General features: G+C 37.4%; 3 protein-coding genes across 4 annotated transcripts in view; 1 reads left to right on the plus strand and 2 right to left on the minus strand.

Moving 5' to 3' along the window:
• LOC307022322 (heterogeneous nuclear ribonucleoprotein R) overlaps positions 1-10,081 on the plus strand; it is a 147,840-nt gene extending 137,759 nt beyond the window's left edge. Inside the window, exon 13 of the transcript XR_013803360.1 lies at positions 6,774-10,081. The gene's annotated coding sequence lies outside the window, so the exon portion shown is untranslated. The remainder of the gene's footprint in view (positions 1-6,773) is intronic.
• Positions 1,243-5,317, minus strand: ciarta (circadian associated repressor of transcription a). Of its 2 annotated transcripts, none has more exons than XM_079654474.1 (6): positions 5,003-5,317; positions 3,359-3,628; positions 3,191-3,266; positions 2,999-3,077; positions 2,729-2,882; positions 1,243-2,318 (listed from the first exon to the last, which is right to left on the minus strand). In XM_079654474.1, exons 1-6 carry the CDS (start codon positions 5,300-5,302, stop codon positions 1,971-1,973), a joined length of 1,227 nt encoding a protein of 408 aa, XP_079510600.1. In that variant the 5' UTR covers positions 5,303-5,317; the 3' UTR covers positions 1,243-1,970. The 2 variants fall into 2 exon arrangements, with proteins under 2 accessions (XP_079510600.1, XP_079510601.1); XM_079654475.1 differs by having other exon boundaries at positions 4,821-5,060.
• Positions 10,082-11,133: 1,052 nt separating the features above from the next.
• On the minus strand, positions 11,134-12,407 carry mrps21 (mitochondrial ribosomal protein S21). The gene is made up of 2 exons (XM_079655078.1): positions 12,250-12,407; positions 11,134-11,570 (listed from the first exon to the last, which is right to left on the minus strand). The coding sequence occupies exons 1-2, from the start codon at positions 12,330-12,332 to the stop codon at positions 11,390-11,392; spliced, it is 264 nt and encodes an 87-aa protein (XP_079511204.1). The 5' UTR covers positions 12,333-12,407; the 3' UTR covers positions 11,134-11,389.
• Positions 12,408-12,918: the final 511 nt, after the last annotated feature.

The following is a 12,918-nucleotide window of genomic DNA, read 5'->3' on the forward strand; positions in this document are numbered from 1 at the left end:
TAATAACTGATAGCGCCACCTGCTGCATCCATGACTGTGTCATAGACAATTTAGTAAGAATTCATTTGTGCGTATTTTATGTCATAAAATACGTATGTTTTCTGTGTGGGGTCTTAATTTCCTGTAGTTGTTAAAAGAGAGAATAGTTCGTGATTAATACGCGTTTTATCTCAAGCAGATGTTTGCATGTGTCCTTTTTTAATGGGTTTTACTTTTATTCTTGGGATGGATGTTTCAGTAAAGAATGTCTAAAAATATATATGAGCAACACACAAATCTAAAGTAAAGGTACATATCATGGAGGATTGCCCTATCAAAGTATCATATTTTATTATAATTTTTGGTTTACTGAAAATTGTGCATAAATGGGGAACTCATTTCCAGTGCATTTTACTGTGTAAAAGTGTTAATTTATCCTATGTATAAATCTTTATTTGCAAGATACTGTTTCAAAGTTTTCAGTGTGCTCTACCAACAATAATAGATGTAAGTGTTTAATTAGAAAAAATCAATGAACTGATAAATTTGAAAAATGAATTATTAAGTGTTCGATTCAAGTCATGCACTAAGAAAAGGGAAATAAAAAAAACTAACACCTGCCAACACAACAGCTGGCAAATAATGAATCAATATTAAAGCAAGACACCTTTTTTTCATCCGACATGTGTTTTTAATTCCAGAAAATCAACAGACACTGAATTTTGATGGACATCATTAATTTAATATATAAAAATATGTGCATTTATCAATCAATCATCAATAAAGTAATTTCATAAAAAAAAAAAAAAAAAAAATACCCACAACAAAGAAAACTTGAAGACGTACAATTGAGAAATACATTTACTCTTCTTTTAGTTTTTCTATTTTGAAAAATAAAAGATCCTAACACTAGACTACAACTCTCCACAACATTTTAAATAACATCACTCAGAAAAAAAATCTTTGCATCCACACAGCACCACATTTGATACATAAGATAGTGACTCTTTGTATGATTGATAATGATATTTCAGGCAGATGTATTGTTAGGTTTATGTCTGTCTTATAAGTAAGGCTGACTGGTGTCAAACCACCAGAGATGAAACACCATTCAACATGAATGATATCTGATTTATAATATGGTGAAAATGGCCAAATGCTTTCAGACAAAGAAAGAGTTTAGGAATGGAAGTTGTTTTGTTGTATAAATATATGTGCAACTCTTTGATGAAAGGTGTACATGTACATTTCCTCTGAATCATCCAAGATGCAATTACATTTATTCCAAATGTACAGAGGATCAAATACAATATGTTTGCTTCATAATATACAAAAGATGGCTTAAAATTCATGTAATAAAACATATTTTTAACAAAACAAATTACGAGTAGTATTAAGTATTTATTATCGATCAATTAGGTTTTGGTATTTCCTCAGCAACTCTGTTACTATCATCTATTTATATTTACAAAGAAATACAAATGTATGTGTGTTAACAGCTAATAAATAAAGTGGTGAAGTAAGGTACGATATGATATGATGATGCAAAATGGTTTGGTTTGGCACGTTGTTTTGCAGCGGCTCCATGTCTTTGCACCAACACGTTACATTCAATAAGCTGGCAAATTATATTTTTAACCATCCTAAATTCTTTATTAATATATTTAAATTGTTGATATATTATTCCTGTTTTTAACCAGTGTTTAAAGCATTTACAACATATTCTCAAAGGCAAATGAATACAAAAATGATACTCTTTACAGACAGACGATACACATTTACTTGGATTAGAGATTAGAGTGCATTCAATCCAAAATTGCACTGGACATTCAGTGGTTGATAAGTCTCTCTTTGCATTTCTATTCCTCCTCTTCCGTTTACATGCCTTACAGCCAAAAAGGACTGGCACTGTGCCAAACTTAATCCTTATGTAATTAAGTCCGCCCTATGGCAAGCATTCAGTTGCACCTCCATGTGGCAGCAAGGTCAGCTCAGGCCAGCGAAGTGGAGCCAGCTGTGGTCAAGATGTCACTTGAGGACACGGAGCTGTCTTGTGTAGCAAGGCTTTCACAAGAGGAGGGCAGAGAAACCTCAGACTGCCCTTGATTCTCATTTACCCATCTTCTGCTTAAAGTGCAACTGTTGAATGTGCCCTTGTGTTCCTCAGCCGGTTTTTCGGTTTTGTCCTCTGGACTTCTCTGTTTTTTGGGTGATCCAGGAAGACACGTGGAAGCGGTGTTAAGTGGGGTCGCAGCCAAGCAGCTCTCATGTTGATTGTGCGTGCGCTTGGTTGGGATTTTGCTGCAGTCTTCGGGGTCTGACCAGCTCAGCTTTCTCTTCTGGAACAGAAAAGAAACACCAAAAATAAGAACCATAATAAACCAAGGTCTCAAAGGAAAACTACAGATCATTTCACCTTCACCAGATTTAAGAAACCGTTCTTATCAACTGAATTTTGACAGCTATTAAACCAATAAGACTTAGTTAAAGCTTGCAGTCTTTGCATCCTCTGCTGAATATTATCTTTAAGTGTCTTATATCATTCTTCAAATCTTTAAAATAATATTGTTTTCATTCTCTTTTCATCTAGTTGTATCAGTGTTGTTATAATATATATTTCAAATGGATGCTTGTTGCTTCCAAACAAAACGTTGTGTCAAAAGTTTAGTTAAGACATTTTAACATCTCAGGGTCATGTGGACCGTGCACTTTCATAGGTAGCAAAGGTGACATCTAATATGAAGCTCACCTTAACGGGCATGTGGAGCTGATTCTGTCTCCAGTGTGGTCGGAACGTGGGCGTGGGTGTATGGCTCGGTGTTACTTTGGACTGAAATTCCACCCGAGGGAACCATATTTTGAGCATCGTCTCTATCTGCAGCAGGTTTTGTAGGTATTTCTCACTGCAGGACAAAAATAGTTCAGGGACAAGCATTAATGACAGGACTCTTTATATATGAGCATGACAGTGTCCCGATTGTTACTACAATGATAATATTAGGCTTGCAGCTAGTCTTACCCCATTTCTGGCCTCTGCAGAATCCCAAGTATTCTCTGCAACCTGTCTATTGCAACACTCTGCTGGAAACTTGATAGACCTGCAACAATAACAAAAAAAGTAAATCCAAATGTCAAAACATGTATGGCACTTTAATAACAATACAACTTTGGAGGTGATGGTCATAAAGTTGAATATTGCACAAACACATACCTTTGTCAAATCTTCCAGTTTTCAATCCGTGCAGAAGCTCAACCAAAGGACAGATAAACCTCCGCAAATCTCTTACCTGGAAGAATAAGAAGAAAGATTAGCTTTACTAATTAAGTTAATAAAAAACCCACTTATAACAAATATTAGAATCTTTTGGCGGGTTCTCACTTTCTGAGCGAAGGCCAGGTCCCCTGGTGTTGCAGGAGATGAGCCTAACGTGGCATCAGCAGGAGAAGAGACAGGATGCTTAGTTTTTTCAGGGCAGCGTGTGATTCTTTCATCCCCTGAGAGGGACTTGTTTCCTCTACTGTCCCCTTCTCCCTCTGAGAAGACATCTGCTTCATCGTCAGTCTGCTCACTCTCACTGAAGAGCATACTCGAGTTGGAGGACAGCGAGTCATAAGATGGCCATTTGGAAGAACTACCCAAGGAATTCATCTGTGGAGAGAGAAAGATAATAACGTCAAAATACAACTCATTCAGTTCAAATTCTGGGACAGGGCTAAATCAAATAGGGTTACAGTATTACATTATTAGTTAACTTTGTACTAAAGGAAATATGTTGATGTCTTCCAGTAAAAACAATTATTAAAAAATGTGTTGTCCATCCCTATGTGCTACTGTCTAAATGAAAGGTCAAAAATTGTCTTCGTGTTTCTTCTTTTTAGAATACATTAAACATTGTACTGACAAAAAAAGGGCAATCCAAGCTATACCACTGAATAAATATCTGTTAAAATCTTTAAATTACATTTCAATATATTAACCCATATTACACCATACTGGGAATATAATAACCTTGAGTTATTTAAATTGCCATCTCGATATCCAAAAAAAGAACCCAAACGCAAGCCTTTTGGCAGTATCACGCACTTTATATATACAGTCTATGATCACGCATCACCAATTAGAAATGGTGTTTGTTGCCAATAGCTGTGATGTGTTCACCAAGTCTCAGTAGAATATAATCGAGATGAGAACAAGACAAACGATACCTTTCGTTGGATTATCAACATTATGTTCATATAGAAAGAAGGCAGACTAAGGATGGGCTACTGTAGGACTAAGCGTGTCCACTTTTGCAGTTTCACCATGAGATTCTGGTATTCACTGTACATTTTTTTTTAAAAGAGGCGTGTGTCCGTGTCTGTGCACGTACACCACGGTTCAGGACACTTGTCATCTGGGAACAGATGCTTACCTCCACTGATTACCTCATGAAACTTCAACATCAATAACACACCTATAGCCTCATATATGGTTTGAGATTAAGTCTTGTTTTCAGCATGTTTTTCACGACTGTTGTCAAGGACATTTCATTTGATGATTTAAGACAACATAGGTATAACGTGGTTGCTGGTTACACACTATTTCTTAGTTTAAGTCAAACAACAAGCACAAACAAATATAAAATATGACCTTAGTTTACATCTTTATCTATTTAGAAACTTGATATTATTCATTAAGGCTACCTATCCTATATATCACAATGTATGAAAGTGCGTCGATTCTGAAAAAATTGTCATGACAAATAAAGTGACTACGTATCATATTTGAACTAACAATTTAAGAATGGATTTTGACAAACAAAGTACGTTCTGTAAAACGGTTGTATGGAGAAAATTATTACCTTAAGGTTGGAGCAGAAGTTGATTCAGAAAATCGGTACAAATAATACAGCTCCGCGAGAGAAGGCACGTTTAACTATTTTGTCCAAGTTAAACAATGACACTCCTTACGATGTAACCTTAACAAAGTTAACGCTTCGTAGAGATAGATGCGTAGATACAGTTTAGACGCAGTGAGTCTCACCCTGCTCCTTCTTCTACTCTCTGTTCCTGTGTCGTCTACTTTGTCAGATACCCAACCGGAGCAAAACACGGACGCTACACGTGCAGTGCATGCAGGGAGCCGCGATTGGCTGAAGGGGACTCGCGCTTGTCCCTCATTGGCTACGAAGGTTGACCTATCAGCAGCAACCGCAGCGCTGATTGGCTGGTATATGCGTAGATGCCAACGCACCTCGCTCTGCCGCACGTGTTGGTGGTGTGGCTGCTGGTGAAATCGAGAGAAACAAGCCAGCACGCGGCAGATACACCATGTGCACGACATTTTAGTATGCAAATCAAAAGCATTTGGCCTGCTTAGCGGTTAAGTTACAATACTTATGTTAGAATTAACTGCATGATTACATGTCTTTCTGATTGGGGTTTTTCATATTATTGACCTCACTCGTTTTACAATTTTGTTATTTTTTATTAGTAGGCTACCAATATTCTTTGCTGTTACACTTTTCGCTGCTATTTGTCTGGCTGTATTTTGAGAGCAACACAATAAAACACTGCACATTCAAACTGATTATGAATATGTTTGTGTCTACTTTCATGTAAAGTTGTTTTTTATTTCTCAAAAAAATACCCACTGATTGTAAGACAAGCTAGATATGTGAACACAAATCCTGTATAAGGTGTAAATAAGCATGAAATTATAAAACAATTTTAGTGGTCAAAAGACACATTAATTTGTACAATTCAACAATACTTCTATGGCAAGCAAGCCCTTTAAAATCCGTCCACATTCTCCCAAATGATCATAAAAGTAAAGTCATTAGGAAATTCCAGCAGAAAATCAACGCATATTGTTTTAAGCGCATTTATGGCTGTACATTTAAGGAGTGGAGTGCACACCCCTTCAGCAAATTAAGCCAAATGCGACCTCCGAGACGTTTATGAGATGATGCATCATATGCCTATCAGAGGAAAGATAGCTTGGGACACAGGGACCATTGCAATTTGCCAAAGAGTAAATACCTTTTTGTTGGATATAAAAATAAAATGCTGTTACCTGCAGGAGCCTGAGGCAAATACTTTAATAGCTACCAAGGTTGCTTACCAGGGTCGTGGGAAGTAGGGGTGCTGAGGGTGCTGCAGCACCCCCTGGTGGAGGACAGGGGATCTGCACTTCCACAAGAGTAAATACAAATATAATACAAATATAATACCAAAAAAAAACAATTTTCAGCTTTGATGTAACAACATTCCTAATTAAGTAAAGATAACACAATTTTCACCCCGGTTACATTTTCCATTTGCCCAGTACGATGGGCGCTGTAAGTGGCCACAGCTCACAGCCAGTGTGTGTGTGTGTGTGTGTGTGTGTGTGTGTGTGTGTGTGTGTGTGTGTGTGTGTGTGTGTGTGTGTGTGTGTGTGTGTGTGTGTGTGTGTGTGTGTGTGTGTGTGTGGTGTGTGTGAGAGAGAGAGAGAGAGAGAGAGAGAGAGAGAGAGAGAGAGAGAGAGAGAGAGAGAGAGAGAGAGAACCGGCGGGGATTGTTGAGTGCGTCTGCTGCGCTAATGGATGTAAGAAGCTGTTTCTACAATAATGTGGAGGGAGAGCTCTCCTGTCAGACTGAGAGGCTCAGTGAGGTAAAGGACTCTGAGGGTTTAGATAGTTCACTTTAGTCTAAGTTGTCTCAGTGGGTCTCAAACGTTTTGATCACAGTTTATGTAAACAAATATTTCCAAGGCACACCTTTATAATTATTTGGATAAATAAAAACAGGTTTGAAATCATTCCAATGTATAGACAAGTTTACGCGCCAAAACACGGGTAGCGCCATGACACTACACAAATGCACTTCATTTCCGCCGGAAGTCTTTTGCACAGCGTCTGTCGGTGTAAACCGATGTAAACAGTCAGACGGGCACTGGTGTAAACACAGCGATTTCGATGCTAACAGTGATGCTAGCTTGGGAACACGATTCTACTTCTTTGACTGGAGATGGCGTTACTCTCCCCCACCCGAATTCAGTGCAAAACTGGGAGGATAACATGACGACGTGGCCCAGCATAAAACCAAAATAAACTGCCTTATTTAGGTCATGCCCACAGGAGCCAACAGTTGTCTGTTGTTTACATAATGCACAATTTACATGATCTCTTTATGCTGTGCAATATATCATATGTGCCTGTACTGTTTGAGTGAAAATAAAGTTTGATGTAATTTAATTTCATTATTGCACTGTTATTGCATTATTGCATTTCATATGTTCCTTAGAGTGCTACAATTTCTTTTAACACAGTTCATCATTCATATTAAGCTCATACTGTACATAAATAACACTGAATGAATTAATTGTTGAGAGGAAACTAAAGAAATGGCTTCAACAAGAAAGATCACATGTTTAATCCTAACAGGTATTACAAATTAAAATATAAAAGCAGCCCACACAATTACATCACTATGAAAATATTCATATATAATATTAAAAAATACAACGCATGCAGTATTTGTTGTGTTTATCTGTATTTAATGAACAACATGGCTGGGTGCTGGGTGCTGGTTTGTGGTCGTAGCACTCTCTATCTAACCACTCGTTCAGGTGCTTTCTCGAGTGATTGCAACCAACTACCGCACACGTAGTTCCCGAACCACTTTTCTTCATGTTGTAATTGTTATATCCTCTTTGTCTCTGCGATATCAGTGCTTTGTCGGCACAACGGAGCTAGCTAGCAAAACAAACCCAGTCCGCCAAAACGGAAGTGCATTGCATCGAAGGGAGGAGTTCAGGATGTAGAGCGGAAACGGCTCAATAACTTGTGTATACTATAGGACAGTAAACTAAAAATATCGTTTAAAACTGGAGAGATTTAAAAATATGCCTCAATACATAAATGTTAACTAGTAAAACGAGATATAAATGAACAACAAAAATAAAATACGCTAGCCTACATTTATTTGTTATTGGCTATTATAGGTTATTGGAAATGTTCACATACTTATTTGATTAATAAAAGGCAAACTTTTCTTATGGGTGTTTAGAGTTGTACCCCCTACAGTAAATCAGTCTCTAGTAATTGGGCACTCAAAGTGCACCAGATTGAAGCATTTTACTTTAAAATGTTAAAAAAATCTTCCCGGGGGGGCACCCATGGACCCCCCTAGGCCTAAAGGATGTGAAGTCCACCCCCCCATTAAAATATGTTCATGCACTACTAAATACATTTGAAGCCTTTCTATGTAAGCTGTCCACTATGTCAATACGTTTCTCTTTTTGTAGTGTATTGGTCCTTTGTAGAGGTTTTTCATTGCCAGCTAAAATCTTGCAGCAAATTGGTCTGAACCGGCCCTGGTGTCATCCCCACAGCACCCCCCATTTGAAACATGTTCCCAAGGCTATGTTGCTTACAAAACAATATGGTCATGATGATCATAATGTCAAATGATAATTAGTTTTATTTGTTCAGGGAAAAAGTAACAGGTACTGGCAAGGCAGTCAACCCACTGATGAGACTGGTATGAAATACATTTATAGTTAAACCATATGTTGAATTGTAATTGCTATAACACAAATTACTTAATAAAAGTTGCCCAGAGCTCCCAACACAAATCCGTTTCCAAGCATTCTCACAATGGGTGACTATACAGTATATATCGGCAGATCGAAGATGTTCCTTAGATTGTGTGTTCTTTTTTTATCAGGAGATCTATGAAAACAGGCATGATTCATGTTCCAACATTTAGCTTAAGGACATTTTGTTCCGAGATGTTTTGATTGCAAAACAGATATTTGTATATGATCAGAACAAACAGCTATCAGGTGAAAGAGGAAGTACAAACAATAGTGGCAATTACTGACAGGTAAATAAGAGAGAAGTATTTGAAGCAGAAAAAAAACAGTTTTTATTATTATTTACAGCAGGGTTGGGGAACCTTTTTCCTTTCAATTTTTACAACATCCTCCGAGGGTCTTACAAATTATTGAACTCAACCTCTGCTTAAAAAAAAAAAAAATCACAGCCCATTCATTTCGCCTTTCTTTCATGATGTGCAAAGAAAAAGCAACCTCTTAATCCAGAGATCTCTCTTTTTACTGCAAAAAAGTACATGCAAGTTTGGTTGATGATATTGAAAATAATTAAGAATAAGAAAATAATTCTTAACTGATTATCTAGCCTCTTTACTTGGTACACTCTTTTGCATTGGTGGATATAATAAGTTAAAATTGGCTTTTCACACTGTGACAGTTTACTTATTTAGGTTCTTTGGGGTGCCAGTCAGGTCTCTCTCCTGACGTTTGAGATTTGGCTAGTCAGTCAGTTTTAGTAAGTCTGTACAAAGGTGTAAACATCTCACTGCAAACACCCAACATTGAATGACATTAGAAAATATAAGAAAGGACACAACTCAAAATTATAATCACAAATAGCAAGTGTATTTTTGAATACCCCACAAACAATCAAACAATTAGTCTTTCCACAGTTCAATGTTAAATCCAAAACGTTCCACTTCGGGTTTTCTTCAAAATAAATAAAACAGTCAATTTACCACGGGAGAATGTCAGTCATTTTTAATAATCCAGTCGGTTTTGAAAATCCAGTCCTGGTTTTTAAATTGGTTGGGAGATGATCGGCTCCTTTCAGTTTTGTAAACAATAATCCGGGAAGTGAAGCGACAGAAGGGTATGATGACGGTGGACGGTGGATCAGACAACGGTAACACGGACTTTAAACGACCTAACTGCTGGTCTCTAAACAGATGAGCGTGTTGCTCCACCTATCACTCTTGCTGCACACACCTTTCCCTTCCTGCTCCGTCTAATTAAATAGGGGAAAAAGGAAATGGAGGCGCCAACCAACAGCGAATCCCTGGCTGGGTGGGCGTTACCGTGAGTGACTACCGGTCCCTTAAAAACCCCGGTTGTTACAACACAAGGCACATTTATGAGTGGTCATGGATTGTGGCCATCTCTAAAAGTTTCATCTTAATTAGACATTTGAAATTAGATAACATTAAAATGTAATACTGTTGCTGTTGGATATGTTCAGGGAGGACAGAGCATTGCTGCCCGTGTTTCTATCAGGTGTGATCATGTTTTTGAGTGTACTGTACAGGTGGCGGTCAAAAAAGGTATTTAAAGCAGTGACGTGCTTTTCTTCTGCCCACATGTTGGTTGTTCTGTTCCAGTGATAGGGAAGTGTCAGTGTTTTTGATCGTGAAACTTGGGAAAGGGCCCAAAAAAACATTTGCAAGTTTCACAGTCACAATAATGCCCTAGTTATAAAGACAGCAGGAGTAACACAGACCCAACACCTTATGGGCTCCCCTTGGCTGATATAAAACGTATTTACGGATTACAGATTTATATTAACAGATAGCATGAAATATTCATATAACCGTTTTTATCTAAAAGCTAACTTCAGCACTCAGAGTCCTCACAAGGACACCCATTGACTAACATTCAACAGGACACCAACATGACCTGGTAACCTCTGAAACAAATGAACATGCTGCAAATGTTTAACTTCCCCTGTGTTATGAAAACTAGAGCAAACATTACAGCTACCTGTGGCTAAAGCTCGGGGTCTGACAGATTTGTGTGGCCAATATTGCTCACTTAATGAAGTTTATGGGAGGTGGTCGACTTCCTCTGCAGGTGTTAACACCATATTGTGCAGTCATGACCTTAAATTAATTAACAGCAGGCAACACTGCTGACAGAGCCCCACAAAAAAAAACTAACCCGCATTGGTTGAGTTCATCCAGCCGTTGAAGTCCCATCCAACTTGCAAGGTATACTGTATGCAGAGCTTCATCAAGTAAGTCAGCTAAAAGAAATATAGCCAACTATTTTGATAATTGTTAATTATCATTTTTCATGCAGAAATGTCAGAAAAGGCTTCTTTCACTCTTTAACATATGACACACGATGATTTCCTGCCTTTCTCTATTTTATATCATGTAAAACTGAAAATGTTGTTTTTTTACTTATAAGAGGACATTTTTTAAATACAAGTTTAGCTGAGAAATTCTTGTTCACCAAAAAGGTTTTATGGTAAATGTCCAATGTTTATGAGCTTTTTCAATAGCAAGGTTGTGTGGGAAGATTCAAGATACAAAATGTCTTCAAACAAGTTGTCATTAATCTGCTCATCACAACCAAAAGTGAATACAAGCAATGCAATTTTTAATGCCACATTTTTTGTGGAGAAAATGAAAAACAAAAATCCAAAGTTGACTTGACAATAAATGCACATATACACATCGTATTCCTTTTACTCTTGAACAATGAAATACAGTCATCAGTATTACCAAAGTCCATTTAGAAGCAAGGGACATGATCTTGATGGGGTTTTCCAAATTGCTGGCCCTATCTCAACAGGTCCATAGAAAATGTCATGTTTCATCATACTCCATTTCACTAGCAGCCAAGCCAGGGATCCTCTCGGTTTTTCCTGGAGATGAAGGTCATTTTCCTGCCCATTTCTGTTGAGTAGATCCGCCTGCAGGTCTCAAAGCTCCTCCGCTGACGCTCTTGGCATGGCTTCTCGCAGTACCGCTTGCGCTTCACTGTTTCAATAATGCCGTCCCGAGTCAGAAGCCTGGGGTATGTAGAGAAAACATGTGAAGAGCTGACACTTGGGGTTGCATTCCCAACAGGTAAATGTTAATAGCTAATACTAAAGACTCAGTCAGCCCATTCAACTGAAATGTAAAAGTAGTGCATAGAAAACGTTCAATGGATTTATAATTTTCTCATAGGTAATGTTTACACATTTATTTTTAAAGAACATAATCAAAGCTAGGACAGCATCGAGACTGCTTTCATCGACCAATACTTTCCATGAATTTTAATTTTAATTGATTATTTCAACTTTACCTATCAGATGTGTTTATTGAACAACTCATGGAGGAATTTGATATTTTAAACTTCAGTTTCAATGTGAGATTGCTATTATGCTCAGTCAAATGTATTGACGATGATATAGTACGACACAATGTCATACATTGCTAGTATGGTGATTAACATGCTCTAGACTTGAAACACCTTTAATGAAGTGTTGACGTTATCCTCATTACCTCTTTGTCTAACTCACAAAATCCCTAAAAACATCTAAAAGTGTGTATAAACAATATTATGCTCTCCTTAAAACGACTGCGCAGGCGCAGCTCTGTGACATTGAGCGGAAGGCTAACGTTAACTTAGCTAACATCAGCTTATCGTCCAATAGATAACAGTTGTCTTTAAAATATGTTTCATATTAAAAGCATGAACCTGACCTGGTTAAAGTCTTGTACGCCTGTTCAACGTTGAGGTCTTGGACCATCACTGTCCGCGAAATGAAACGAAGGTGCCTCGACATTATGAATCCGGTGCTTGTATGAATCCAAACCGACTGGAAACATGCACCAACAAAGGTTCCGTATTCAAGAACACACAAGATAAACAGTCTTTGCCCTAAATCAACGCTAGGGGACGCTTAACCCATGTTCGTGAATTACCTTTGTCATTTGTTGAAGTTTACCATGGGAGTTTACATGTCATTGTTATTTTTTTGTCGAATACTCCAGATGTATTTGCCCAACAATAAATATACAAAGGAAACAAAACTAAAAAAATAGAACAATGAATATACGTAACATAATTTATTAATGATTAATTAATTATAATTACACAAACATTAGTTTGGAGTTTACATATGAGTTTCCCCTACATGTTACATGTTATGTTTGTATGTATGTATGTCTACTATGTATAATTGCTTTATATGAACATCAGCTCAATTATTCAGTGTAAAATACTGAACTTCATAATTTCCTAAATACCATAATATTACATTGTGTTGGTAGGTTCTATACTATACATTGAAATATAATTTCATATTGTTGTTTTAGAGATGGGGGGCAATAATGGTAGTCACCATGTATGAATGCTGAGGCCTTTGCAAT

Source organism: Notothenia rossii (genome assembly GCF_949606895.1).
Source record: "Notothenia rossii genome assembly, chromosome: 10".
NCBI lineage: Eukaryota > Metazoa > Chordata > Actinopteri > Perciformes > Nototheniidae > Notothenia > Notothenia rossii.

Bases quoted from the DNA above. Each gene is read 5' to 3' on its own strand.
- ciarta (XM_079654474.1), bottom strand. From the start codon at position 5,302: ATGTCGTGCACATGGTGTATCTGCCGCGTGCTGGCTTGTTTCTCTCGA. The intron at 3,629-5,002 runs GTGAGACTCACT...CTCTCTCCACAG, and splicing joins AGAGTAGAAGAAGGAGCAGG to ATGAATTCCTTGGGTAGTTC. The intron at 3,267-3,358 runs GTGAGAACCCGC...TTATTCTTCCAG, and splicing joins ACCTGGCCTTCGCTCAGAAA to GTAAGAGATTTGCGGAGGTT.
- mrps21 (XM_079655078.1), bottom strand. From the start codon at position 12,332: ATGTCGAGGCACCTTCGTTTCATTTCGCGGACAGTGATGGTCCAAGAC. The intron at 11,571-12,249 runs GTCAGGTTCATG...TACATACCCCAG, and splicing joins GCGTACAAGACTTTAACCAG to GCTTCTGACTCGGGACGGCA.